Raw genomic sequence first — 14,728 nt, 5'->3', positions numbered from 1 at the left:
CTTTTGTTAACAGATTACAAAATGACAGAGCATCAAAGAAAAAGAAGCAGTAGTACAGGAGACATATGGAGATGAGGTAATACACTTGCATAATCTACAAACATCCAAATCCATATCCAGACACCTAAAAGTAGGTTGTATTGCCAATGGCATGAAGCTGCCCACACCAAACCTTACAGCTGGCACAGGATCAGGAAGCAGGGCCATAGAGTTCATGATTTTTGAATCACCTTCCTTGTTTGAATTGTTTTCTCCTATTACACATGGAAACAATCCTTCTTCATCTAAAAGCAGAAATACCCTCACACATTAAAGCAGTCCAACTTTTCTGGCCTGAAAGCATCTCTATTTCCTGAGGGTCAAGAGGTTCACCTGATTGCATGTAACTGATAATTGAGGATTAAAGTGGACTACCCAGCACCAGCAGTGAAAAGAAATTGATGAGACAGATGGAGTACTCCTATGAAAATGTAGCATGTGTTATCTATTTTAATGCAATTCATTTCATACCTTGTAGCTGATAGCTGGAAGAACAGGGGGAAGAAAAGATTTTCTTTGGCAAAGTGATAAGTTTGGGGAAATGTGAGAAAATTCAGCACTAAACTTCAGCAAAGTTTTTGAGTTTAAAAGTATCATTGGCCAAAGATCACCCTTTCAATGGCTTGCTCACATAGAGACTCTCCCTCCCTGCAGCATAAAGAGCTCATGGACTGGCAATTTAATTTAATTTTCACAATGGGAATGCAATACATAAAGACATTTTGTAGCAAGCAATTAAAGTCTCCAAATCCTAACACTTAGATATGGAGCTATTTTATGGCAACCAGGATGAAGAACATACATATTCACTTTGAACGTTTTGCAGTTGTACAAATGTATTGTGGAGTACCAAAGAGCTGAAAGTTGCAAAAATATGTCTGGTATGTATTTATTTTAAATAAGAGGATAAGACAATATAAAAATCACAGAAAGAGTTAATTTTGAAAAATGTTAGATATGTATAAAGCCTTGCTCAGATAAAATTATTCCAATGTTTTCTCCTTAAGATTTCTTTTCAATATCAATGTTCAAACAAAATATTCACAGTTGCTTCCTAGCATCACAAAGTTCATCCATAACACATGAAAGTCCATTCATTTATGTATTCATTCATTCATAATTTTTTGAATCAGTTTTGCAAATTTCTCCCCTCCAAGGAAACCCCTGTTGCTTCTAGTATATCCAACTAACTGACAGGCTTACACCCTTCCTTGCCATTCTAGAAGGTGATTACTTAGGCAGCAGTCCTTGCAGAGTTCAAATGCAGAAAGCCTATCAGAGGGCACCCGGCAGGAGACTGTGCTTCCTCAGCAGCCTTGTCTACTTGACCTCTTCTCTTTGGGGTTAACATTTTTGTGTTATCTAGTCATTTAGAAGTAATAGAGCTCCTTAGACTTTTACAACACTCAGCCATTTGCAGTGCATTGTAGGAAACAGCATTTCATTATTTATCATAAATTACTCAGAGCTGCTCACAATGAAAGATGAGCATCAGTGAGGTACCACAGAGAAGGTCATTTGGAAGCTTGCAAAACCAAGCACTGAAGGAGTAACACAGATTCAAGACAGACTTTGCTAAAATCCTTATCTACTTCTCTGCCATCCTTTCAAAAAAAATCTCTTCTAACCAAATACACAGATATGAACAAATAACTAAGAAAGTTTACCTTGATCTAAGTCAATAAAATAAATCAACCGAAAATATTCCAAGCAAATAACACCAGTATATATCAGCTGGCATATTGTAAATGTTGATATCAGTGAAAATTATCTGATCAGTGAAAAATATAGGAGAGATGCTGTTAGGTATTAATGCTAATTTAGCATTTGCACTTACACAGAGCTGTAGCCCCTCTATCTGGTACCAGCTGGCAACCAAGTAAGCCAGCGAGAGTGATGAACCTGATTCTCAACTGAAGATCCTGTATGGTGAACAAAGAGGGCGACATCTAATTTTAGCTGTCAGTATGTAAATGCACAGATGTGGTTCTCCCGTCGATGGCAGGAGCCCTCCTGCAGGCCATATGAAAGCCTCATCTTATACAGCCCTACAGATCTTTCCTCTCTTATTCCTCACTGTGACAAGAGCAGAGAGGGAATCAATAGTGTCATATTCCTTTTGAATGCTATGCAATTTCAGCATTGAATCCCAAAAGGTGCTGAGTGGATTCTGGAAAGAGAGGATCCCAGATGGAACCAAAGGGTGATGCAGCAATCAATTCAGAAAGGAGTTTTTGCCTCTGAAAAATCTGAAGGCAGCCACAGGTTAATTTAGGTGAAGCAATGCAATCAAGAGTTTCTTCTTGTTATTCTCCTTGTGTCTCTACTTGCAAATTTTTAGATATTCGAAAGCTGTTATTTTGGGTTAAATCTATGGCTGTGTTGATGTGACTCTGGATAAACTAAACATCCTTAAAACACAGCAATTCATCTGCCTTTTGGAGCACTTTGAGGCAGCAGTGGAATGAAGTCAACACTTAAAATATATCCCCACACAAATCAGAGACCACATCTGTAAATAATCTGGTACAAGTTAGACTTGGAGAATCTTTAAAATCCAATGCCCATCCTTCCTCCCAAGTCATCCTGGAGATCTAACACCTTCTGAAAATACCACAGATATTATCACTTCCTTGCACCAATCCTGACTATGGCTTAACTTAGCAGCCTAGTTATGTCCACCCCAATGCACCTCCACCTCCTTAATCAGGTCCTGCTCCAAGGAAAGGTGAGGCTGCCCCCTTAGTTCCCAAAGAGGCCCTGTCTGCGTACCAGCTGGACCCTGTACTATATCATTGGGGCAAGAATATGCAGACTTCTACAGTTGTTAATGGATTCTTACTCTCTTGGCCTTACTTCTCTATTACTCTGAGGAAATTCTCCTTTGAAACTTTCTTTGTCGGCAATGATTACTACTTTCTGAAATGGCCCAATACACTTTCTATGTTGGAATCATATGTTTCAGCAATTCATTATTCTTTGGTACATACATTCTGATCTTCTCAACAAAAGCAGAGATGCAAATGATGAAATGTCCTTCTTATGTGTCACACACTTTATTGTTTATAGAACTGGGTTAAGTCCATTCTCAGGATACAAGGATGGTATTACATGTGTAAGATATGTAAAAAAATGGCAACTTCAGCTGTTATCAGAAACACTCCTAATAGGACACAAAAGGTTTTACTTAATATAAACACAAGGTATCCATTCAAAAAGGCTGAAGTCTTAAAGGAGGGTGGCTGTCTGTGGTCTCTCCAGTCAAGACCATAAAAAATGAAGCTGCTGAAACCAGGAAGACCTTCTTTGCATGTATTAGGCCATGGGCCATGAGAAGCAAATCCTCAGACCTAGGATCAAGGGTATATAAATGGGAAAATCCTCAAATGCAGAACACCACCTTGGCTGTAAGCAATGGTAAAGGCCAAAGAAATGTTTCAAAAGATTCCCTTTACTTTTTGAAATCTGTATTGATGTATACAAAATGTGCAGAAATCATAATAACACATGTTGATAAACTTTTAATTGAACTCACTCATATGACTAGATCCCAGATCTAGAAGTATAATATTGTCAGTACCCCTAAGCCCCACAACTTGGGTCCCGTCCATTCACTACCTGCCTCCTTTTTAAAGATAAACTTGATCTTGACTTCTCATTGTTAAACATTATATAAACAGATCCATAATTTTGTTCTGGCTCTTTTTGCTCATCATTAGGTTTGTGAAATACTTGAGGGACTTGGAGCACAGTTCAGCATGTGCCCTGCTACTTGTCCCTTTCCAATGGCCTGTGAACTAAGATCCAACAATACGTGTAGCCTCTTCCTTTTATTTCATCCTTGAACTACAACAGGTAATTAATTCATTAATATACAGACACTTGATTGATTCATTTTGGCTATATTCAGCCATAGCACTACTACTAAAGTTATCCACAATCTGCAGACTAGAAGAGCCATTAAGCAACTCATTATACTTCCACCATCATCCATATCCTCAAATGATCAAGGCTAATATCAAAGGCCCAGGTAAACCACTCAGCTTTCAATAAGGCATTATTTCCCATGAGCACATGAAAATGTGTTTGTATTTCTGTACACAAGCATCTCACAGCAGGAATCCAACTGTCAATACTTCAGTGCTGATTCCACCAATTAAGACACAAATTCTTAAAGAAAAAAATCTAAAATCTTCACAGAAGCAAGACCAATAATTCAACTGATCCATGGAGATTATTCTTTACTTTTTCAAAAGTTTTACAATTTTGAATTAGAGAGAACTCATGACCACTAATGAAAAATTTGCCAATACCAGAAAAAAGGACAATAAATTAAATACCATTCCTATTCCACAATCCAGAAATAATCAACAATTTTTTGAATTTAGTTACTATATATTAAATCTGTTAATCTACATAGCTTAATATAATCAGCATCCTATTTAATTTTCTATCCAAAGTCTTAGGTAGTAATAAATATTTTCCAATATTCTTAAAATTACAAAAAAATGTAATGATTTCATAATACCTATTATGTAAACAAAAATCTATTTTATTATTTATTATATTTAACCTTAAATGTACATGATTTAATACACATAAATGCCAAATACTTGTTACAGATTTCAAGGTTTTTACTTGAGTAAATATCTATTGTTTTTCTTGTGGAAAACCATACACACAATGTATGCTGTGAGTTTTCAGGTTCAGTTTATTCATTGTGGAGAGAAGGATTAAAGCCACATGTAAAACAACCCAAGCACAGCCTTCTTATAAATATATCAATATATCTTCACTTGCTTGCATAATCAATTTTTGAAGTGGCTTATCTTTATGGAGTATTTCCAATGCAACCCACTTAGTTTCAATAGAAACCACAATCAATTCATTGGTTTTCATAATATTTAAATACAATACCTAATTATAGTACCAAGAACATCAACATAAACAGGTTCTGGGGCTAACATAACTTACACTGTAAACACAGCTCTGGTTTAGTGAAAGGAGAAGTCTTCCCATTTGTGACTATTCAGTACAGCATAAGCATTTGTCAGTTATTAAATATAAAATAGTAACATACTGAAGAGTCGGTTAAACAGAATTAAGTCAAAATAGAATTTAATATAAACATTTCTGCACCCTATTTTTCTTTTTTATTCCTAGAGTCTCTAAATGTTGTCAACATGCCAACAAAAACTTTTTTTATATGTACAACAAATTTGGGTTAGCAAATTTTTGCCCCTCTTCTTTATGAACATAACTGTTACTCTTTGTGGCCTTTTTTGATATACCAGTTTCTCGACATTACAATCTTCCTATCTTTGAGCATGCTATTCAAACACTATCACATAAACTTGCTACTTCACTGGTTTTCATTTTCTTTTTATAAGTTTGCAAAAGTATAGATTCCAATCATATTTCACTCAACTAACAGCAACTTTTCTTCTTTTAACTAAAAAGAACTTCAATATACAAAAATGTCAAATAACTAAGAATGAGTGGACCTACTTTGGGGTATTCCCTTTGTAGAATATCAGAGTCTCATCAATATTCCTCCTCGTAGAACTCTTGGACAGTCAATCATGGGAATCTTGCAGTCTGGCTCCAAAATGGAATTGGGGTATTCTGGAGAAGACTGCATATGATGAAACTCCCATCATTTCCTTAGTAGGGCCCACATCTTAGTGACTACAGACATGGAAGGCTATCACTCCAAATCTTCCCTGACACATTGCCATTGATCAGTCTCAGCATATGATGCAGTAACTGCTATAATCAAAAATACATTTGGAATGGGCTGAGAAGAAAATTTTGACTGAATTTTAGGAAGCAGAGAAATAAAGTCTGTAACAGTTTTCTGTCAGTGTTATATTGAATTACCTACAAGCAATCATAGGACAAAATAGTTAAGAAGACAAAAGAATAGAAGTGTGAAGATGAGGATTTTTGCTAAATTTCTAGCAATCTCTTGTACAATACAGTACCTATAGTTAACAATATGGTATTGCATATTTCTAAAAATGTTTAGATAAATCTCATGTTAAGTGTGCCTACCTCAAAAAAATAAAACAAGGAAATTCTTGGTGATCATGGGTATATTTAGTATTGCACATTGATTGTGTTGATGGTTTCATGGGTATATGTGTATGTCCAAACTCATCGAAATATACACATTAAATACATGCAATTTTTATTTATAAGTCATACCTCAATAAAGTTACAAGAAAAAGAAGTTTAAAGGAACACATTCTTTCTCTTTTGTTGAAACATCTCCAGAGCTTCTCCTTGGGTTGAAAACCAGGGCAATTTCTGCAGTCAGAAAGGCTCTCTCAGGATACAAGGATGGTATTATATATATGTGTAAGATATCACAGAATACACAGAAAAGCTCTCTTTTACTAGACCTGATGTGCCATTTATGAATTTATAATATCAAATCTCACTATGTATAGTAAGAGATTGAAAGGAGCAATGACCACAGATATGGCAACATTATATCAATGGACTAGGAATTGGGTTGGGAACCATTACCTGCACAATCTGCTTATCTTCCTGATCATCCAAATTATGCATATTATTCATGTCCTAGACAAAGTATATAACCACTCTAAGCCCCATTCCATTATCTGTATGATTAAGATAGGGATGCATGGGCCACAGGTCTATATATGTTTGTCTTTGAATCTGTATTTAAAAAACAAATCAGATAAAAAAAATTTCCTGGCACACAGCAAGACTCCCCATAGCTCTCATTTTTATTATTACCTAAATTCTCAAGCCCCTTCCAATCCTGAGATTCTGTGAATAATCCTTCCGTGGTATTAAAAGCAAAATTTAAGATTCACAAACCCAGAGAATGTGATTCTAAAATGATCAGGGTGTGAGTTTTTTTCCTTTAGTGAATTTCTAACTCCCTGGCAATTCACCAGACAATCATGACTTGGGTTGTAGGTAGCCTTGGGAAGGTTATCTTAAGGAGCAGACAAATATGTTCAGTTATAATAGCAAAAGATTGGTGCTATTCTCATAACCCTGCCTCTGAGGTGCTTATGCCAAAGTAGTTGCATGGATATCAAGATTTCCTTTTCTTAAAAATTTGAAAATGTTCTCGTAGACCCTACTACATTCATGATACACCCTATCACCTGTTTAAAAAAAAAAAAAAAGTCCTCAAAGACAAAAAGACAAAATCTTATTGGAGGCTGTTAAACATGTGTTATTAAGCTTACTAACAGAATACAGTTTTGCAGATTGCTTTCTAACTAATCTCATCTTATGCTCAGGAAAGGTAATATATGTTTTATGTACAATCCCTAACCTGTTTTTTTTTTTTAAAAAAAAAAAAAAAAACTTATAATCACACAAAACGTAATACTTTGAAATAATTTTCAGGATGAAGTGTAACCTGCAGATAGATGTTTTTGAAATGTTAATGTTGCTGTTTCTAGAAAAAAAAAAGATTTTTGGCTTAAATTCTATCCAAAGTTTGAAAGACCCAATGATAATAATATTGTGTAGGAATGCCACAAAGGGGAGGGAAGATTTAGGGCATTCTTTCTTTCATTAAGAATCTTCAGATTTCTGTAGATTTCAGATTTCCAGATCATTCATCAATCTCACTCATTTTACCCTCCAATTTTGGCTCTTCTCTGTGATAAACATATACACAAATGAGGCTTTTACAAATATCTAACAAGCAAATACTGTTAATGGGAAAGTGGGCTACCTTTTGGGACTAAACTTCAAAGCTGACTTGAGGTAGATTTCCATACCTCATTTTGGTGTATCACAGGAGAGAACCAGGGCAATAAAAGAGCAACAATCTCTCATTGGGATGAAAGGTCTCTGAAGCTGGGGAGCAAACCAGTCCCAATATTTCAACTAAATTCAATGGCCTGATGTGCTCTTGGATGAAAATAATCAGTCTACCCACTTCCCATTTCACTGCTATAAAAACAGTAGTGTTAATGAGCTCTTTGGGGAGTGGGTGTTATTGGCATCACGCTCATGATCCCACAGGAGGAAGTTAAAGTTCTGAGAATGAATCTACTTTTTAAGGTTACGCAACTATCATATAATAGAAGGATACAGGTTTTAGGTATTTTTGCTTTGTTCTTTTTATTTTGTTTTTATAGGTATCTTTGTTGCTCTTCTAGCAAAGTCCCTAACAAATATAGTAAGGACTAATACCCACTTTCAATAATGTTACCTACTGGAGATGACAATTTCTTGAACTAACTTTCCTTAACCAACTTGTTGTCACCACCTCCCTTCTCCACTGCTTTAGAGGAAACTATGATCCAGGACAGGACATAGCCACCAGGATGGATGCAAAAATGCCTGCACCTCCCTGCAGCTACCAGTTGAGTTATTTGATTACCTACATCAGTTGGGGTAAAAATCTTATTTATGCCAATTGTTTTGGCTATCAAATTAACTGAAATTTAGTTAAAATATTATATACACCAATGATTTATGGGAATGAAAGGTAACTGTGGTTTCTTTAAAAATGTAATTGGATATTTTGAAGAAAATCCAAAAGATGAGTTGTTTTTTATTTTTAGAAAGAAAGAAGGAAAAAAAGAGAGAAAGAGAAAGAAGACAAGAAAAAGAGGAGAAGAAAATGACTCTGGGGAAAAAAGATATGGAGAAAAAAAAACGATGAAAGATTTCCAGGGCATGGATATATTATAATGTCTGTGAATAATCTGCATTCATATGCAGATTCCTTCATTAATGTCTTTAAAGAAGAAACAGAAATATGGCATTAAAAATGTTAAACTTAAACCAGTAGACACATACTCAGAAAAATGTTTTGGCCTTAGGTCAAGATATGAGAGAATTTATGCTGTTTAGGTTAAGTTTTATGTAAATACTCTCCTTTTTAAGGAAATTTTACTATATAAACTTTTAAAATCAAACAATTCACTACCAGCATTTCAAGTCCTCCAAATAGATGTTTAATAAATGAAGTAAAAAATTATAATGCATGCCATGAATTTTGAAAATTCAACTATATAAACACATATAATAGCTTATGTTCAAATATACAACTGTGTTGTGGAATGAGATAATAAGTGACATCAAAAGCTACATGATTTGTAAGCCAATCTACGTGGGAAAATAAATAGCTATTAGTCTTCCACCAAGTTTATAGAACCCTTATTTTTTAAAAAATAAAAAGCACCAAGACATTTAAGCAATTACCTAAACAAATATTATTTTAAAATTTCTATATCAACTTAAGCAGTCTAACATTTCTTATCAAAGGGATAATTTATTTAAAATAACTTGAAACAACATGAAGTTATTAAGACAAAGAAAATTTATTGAGTAGTGCTGGTATTACAGGCTAAGAAATAAAGGTCTAAGAAAATCAAAAGTGCATAAAATCTTCAGTGAACAAGTAGTGAAAGGAAAAAAAACAAACTTTGTTACAATTTAAATGAATAGGAAACGACTCTTGTATATGCTTTCACTCTGACATTACAAAGCTGAGTCCATTACAAACTGAGTGCCTTCCTGCCTTCTGCCTTCACTGTGTACCTGGTTCTGGAGCTTTCCTAGGTGTAGGTGAGTAGAGTTTCTAGAATCTCAAAACAGTGGTATTTGTCAAGGTAACACCAGTGCTGTGCCTTGCCCAATACACAGGTCTGAAGATAAAAACAGATTGAAAGAACTCGAGATGAATTTCAGTCCTATTCAGAAGCAATTCCAAAGCATTTTGAAGACTTAGATTTATGACTTTTCCCTTGCTCTTATATATTTCAGGGCCAACTTTCATGTTCCATTTTCGACAACCCAGATAGAATATTGAGATATGCTTGGTAGTGAATATGAGAGGTTATGAGAAAAAAAAAATTCTACCAAAGAAATAAATTGAAAATCGGTTTTCTTTTTATTGTGGTAAGACCAGAAGGAAGGGCTGGGAAGATCCACAAGGGAGGAGAGATTTTGTTCCTATGCACACTGGATTGCCCAGAATGGCATTGATTCAAACTCTGAAAAGAAAAAAAAAAAAAAACTCTGCTTGTGACCCAGTCTAGATTTAGAAAAGCTGAGCTCTTTAGTAACAGTGAGAAAAATTGACAAAATTTGTTTATTTCTGTTGATTTTTTTTCTTCTTATACATTTGTGGATCAACACTGTATTTTAAAGTCTATCCAGGAAAACAGCACAAATACAAATGTGGATTCACAAATCAATCCTTCAAAAGGGACTCTTCACTAGCAAAATCACCTCAAGAAGAAAGTTTAAACCACTTTGTCTTAATGCACTAAGACCAAACTCAAAGAGCCCCCAAAATAGTCTTGCCAACCTATGTCTAACCTTGCTAGTTTTTATTGTTGGTTTTGTTCTGTTGTTGTAGTGGTGGTGGTTAATATTTTTGTTGTTGTTGTTGTTGTTGTTACTATTGTTGAACTATGAAATTCAACTTAAGTATCCAAAGAGCAAAACTGTACAGTGAACTGATTAAAGCAAAAAAGTCCCATAATCCCAGCATTGAGGCCAAAGGAAATTAAAACATACTCAAATAGCAGCAAGCACTCATAAAAAAGCTCACAACTGGATTGCATAAGAAATATTGATCTTCAGCTTTGAATATTCTCACTTTGGCTACTATGCATGATTGGGGTCAGTACCCTCTATGCTGGAATTCCTTTGAAGGCCTTGACTCATATAGACAGAACATCAGGTTCAGGGTAACTTTATTTAAGTGAACTACATCTGAGCCTGCTTACAAAAGAACCAAGAATATTCTTATTGAAGTGAAGGAGTGGAGATATTGGAAAGAATAAACAGGAAAATTACTGATGTCATCAATGCTTTTAAAAATTGCAATAGGTGTGATTGGGTAAAGTTTTATTTAAATAGACTTGAGTAAATGAAAATTATCTCCATATCTTGTTTAAACTTCACTGATCCATTTACATTCATTTCTTTTCTAAATACTATTCAATATTTGGAATATTATTCATTGGAAATAACTATATAACCTTCCAAATATGACCCTAAAAATAGCCCATTAAAAGGTGCTTTTTGTCTTTGTACTTGAATTTAACTGGTGACTCTGGCCTTTTACATGCCAAGCAGTGCTTTCAGCTGAGTAAAAGAATTATAAGACTCCACTGGCTTTAGCAACTCTGTGCAAATATTTCTAATTTAAAAATACAATTTCAAATGCTAGAAAACAGAAAGGCTGTTTGTATACTGGACAAAAGTCAGTGTTCTCCCTTACATAGTTCCTACATTTAGCTTGAAAAATTTGAAAACTAACCTACACTTCAGACACAAAATGATTCAAAGAGACTTTGAGAAAAATAATCACCTAGTAGCAATATTTTTAAGATATTTGTCTTTAAAGATTCTGAAGGGAAGGCAAGTACTGGCCTACAGAGAAACCAAGAGATTTCAGGGACATGCAGGAAACTTTTGGTCCAGATCATGGCTCAAGAAACAAGAATCAAATTCTAAGCTCTCATCCTCCTGCTGTATAAGTGCAATCATTTTTTCTTCAATTCTACACAAAATTATTAACAGTCTTCTACACTGAACCTTCCTCACTGCAAAAATAGGTTTTGCTTGCAAGGAACCTATTATCCATTAGCAAGTGTGTTTATTCTTAGTGAACAAGCTTCTTCCACTTCAAAGAGCTATGCTGCCTTTACACACAAGATCCTTCTGATTGCTCGAAGATGAACACAAAGAAATTTATTCTTTAAGCCTTGAGATGTTCAACTCAAGAGCCAAGACTCTGGCCATTAAAGAATTTGTGGGTTAGTCTCACAAAAATAGAGCATAATCTGAATCTGTCCTCAGGTGCCACAGCACCATCCATGACTTTCATTTAAAAGAAAAACAGAAGCCAGGAAAAAAGGAAATTTCTCTCCAGGGAACTTTAGTGACATAATCAAAACAAGTAAAAAAATATGAATGTCAGATATTCAGACAATAATTCAGCCTACAGCAGCAGTGCTGATAATCCCTTGAATGAAATCTTTATGTTCTTTTGTTAATCATCCTGCAGTCTTAGATAAAAAAAAATAATTAAACTATGTTTTTTCTTTAAATTACCATACAAAAATTTGTATTTAAAATTACATTTTTTATGGAAACTATATAATAAACTTTTCATTAAAATGTTCCTTGTTGATGTATGCAAACCAGGTCAGTTTCTGCTGGATTTTCATACTTGGTTTTATCCCTGATTCAACTTCTTGTTAAAGGTTTAAAACGGAGAAAACGTCAGATTACAAATAAAGCAAATACTGCTTATATGTCTAGTGAACACTGACACTATTTACAGGTTTTCCCCCTCTTTTCCTTGGGGTAGAGAGTCCTGTCAATAATCATTACTTATTAAAAAGGCTGCCATTCCCTACTACAGGATGTAGAAAGAGAGCAGAGAGGCAGAAATAATTACCTTAGGCTTTTCTTTAAAGACCTCCCAAGAATGGAATGAAAGGAAATCAACTAAGAACATGAAATACCCCCATCATGTGCCATCTCTCTACAGGCGCATACACACAAGGTTGGGAAGTACACCCACACTCCATTATTCATATCAACTGCATCAAAACGATTAAAAAAAAAAAAATCTGGGGTCTTCCAGAGAGACACCTATTTTAAATCCATTGAATATGCTCATACTACACTTGCAAATCCTTTATCCCTCCACAAAACTCAAGCTAGATTTGCTAAAAGGAGTCTCTAAGCACCTCCTGATGTGCTCTTAGAAATGACTGCTTCAACCAAAGCAGAGAAGAGCTGCAAGTTACTGGCTCTACTGCCATTCTGGCTTGTGGCAGATTCCTTCCTTCCCCTTTCCTTCCTGTCTCCCAATTCATCTGCTAGCCTCCCCCGCCCCCCATAGCACACTATAGGCAAAAGGACTTGATTCTGGAACTTAGTAACAAGTACACAAATCCTATCTTTTACAAAAGTTTCAAGGGTTAAATAACACCCTTGGTAAGATCACAGGTAAGTGATGTGAAAAATTACCAGATGACTGAAAGCAAACCGGGTGTTTTTACCAGCACGGAAGAGTTAATGATGAGCACTCTTTCTTTCCCCAGATGTTAGGGCTCAAAACAGAAATACAGTATCAAGACAGCATAACTTGACAGTTTTTGCAGAATAGACTTGCACAGAACTTGAACTGGCATGCTGGGGGTTTGTCCTAAATAACCTTCACAGGTTGCACAAACTGTTCCCATATCCTGATCAATAGTCAGATAAAAAAGGTTCCTGAGAATTCTTTAGAGTAAGAATAAGGTGAGGAGTGGGGGTGGGAGGTCAATTAGCTACCTAAAACATTAATAAAAATAGAAAATATACACCTCCAAAACATAAAATGCTGTTTTGCTTCGGGTTAATCTGGCCAGTACTGGCTCCAATTGCGCCCAGGATGAACATGCTACCTCCTAAGGGTGACATGTTTCAAAAGCATTGGATGTTCTCACCCTCCAGTGCAGAGAACTCTGTCCCAGACCGCCTATATTTTACAGGAACTGAGAGGAGATGAGGTTCACACCCCACCTTTGGGAAAGGAACAAAAGCTAACGCCTGGCAGAAGTGTGTATTGGGGTGGGGGGAGGGAACCCTTCTCTTTCCACAGGACCTTAGAACCCTAGAGGTGGCAACTCTGCAGGGCTCCTTTCATATATCCTTCTAGTTAACTCACAGTCAGTGGACACAGGATCCAGCAATCAATTTCTGTACCTTGGAATGGCTACCGAAAGGCTGAGGGGTGATCAGTTTAGCCCTTCGCCTAGGATCGCCTCCTTTCCCTACCTCCCCCAATGGTTTCTAATTAACCCTTCCAGGTCCCCGCCTGGACTGGAAGCGTCTTCCCTACATTCTACCAACACCCCCAACAAATAGCCATTCCCCATGGGACATAACTTCCCTTTGTGGTTTATCCTTGGTCAATTTGCGAGTGCTTTTGTCCCCTTCCTTCCCAGCAGCGGGCGGGGAAAGGGTTGGGAGCTTTGGGGAAGGCCCACCCTCCCTCCCTAACCCTCTAAAGGAACCGGATCCGGGAGCTCGCCGGCAGGTCTGCAGTGAGAAGGGATCACACTGGAGTTAACCCTTTGAAAGGAGTTGGGAAATCGGTTCTCATTTGGGACCCACTAAAGTAGGACCGGTGGAGCTTGAGGATCTCCCTCCCTTTCTCATCCCCCGGACTCCACACACAGTCCCACAACAGGCCGACGCCTTTACCCTCCGTGTGACCAGTTGGAACCATCTTCCATGCTCTGCCCCAAACCTGGGATGGCGGGGAGGGGCAGGGGGGTGTTAAAGACAGGCAGCTAAGGGGAAAGACAGCAGGAGAGCAGAAAGGAAACTCGGTAGTAAATTATAGTTGAGACAGCGTGTTTACTTACGAAATTTGGGGCTGGTGATAGTTTCTGGTGTAGTGGTGGTGGAGAAGGAGGAGGAAGAGGAAGAGGAGGAAGAAGAGGCGGCAGCATCCTGAAAGGGAGACAGGGTCCAGGAGGGAGTAGAATCATGAAGGTAGGAGGAGGTAGCATATGCCGCAGTGGGCCAGGAGGGCATCGCCTGGGTACTGGGGGTTCCTGGCACTGGGGGTCGGGAGCCCGGCGTGCTGCTACTGAAGAAAGGGACGGTGGTGGACAGGACCGTCGGGGGGACCGCAGTGTTCCGTGCTGTGGTGGAGCGCGGGCTG

General features: G+C 36.9%; 1 protein-coding gene across 1 annotated transcript in view; it reads right to left on the bottom strand.

The window, feature by feature from the left end:
• The window catches only part of Nrg3 (neuregulin 3), a 1,019,685-nt gene that overhangs the window by 1,002,800 nt on the left and 2,157 nt on the right, over positions 1 to 14,728 (bottom strand). The window contains exon 3 of the mRNA XM_048801779.1: positions 14,427 to 14,725. Coding sequence (XP_048657736.1) covers positions 14,427 to 14,725 — 299 coding nt within the window. The remainder of the gene's footprint in view (positions 1 to 14,426; positions 14,726 to 14,728) is intronic.

Source organism: Marmota marmota, unplaced genomic scaffold (genome assembly GCF_001458135.2).
Source record: "Marmota marmota marmota unplaced genomic scaffold, marMar, whole genome shotgun sequence".
NCBI classification, from domain to species: Eukaryota; Metazoa; Chordata; class Mammalia; order Rodentia; family Sciuridae; genus Marmota; species Marmota marmota.
The sequence above is the reverse complement of the archived record's forward strand: the minus strand, read 5'-3'. Positions and strand labels throughout refer to the sequence as shown.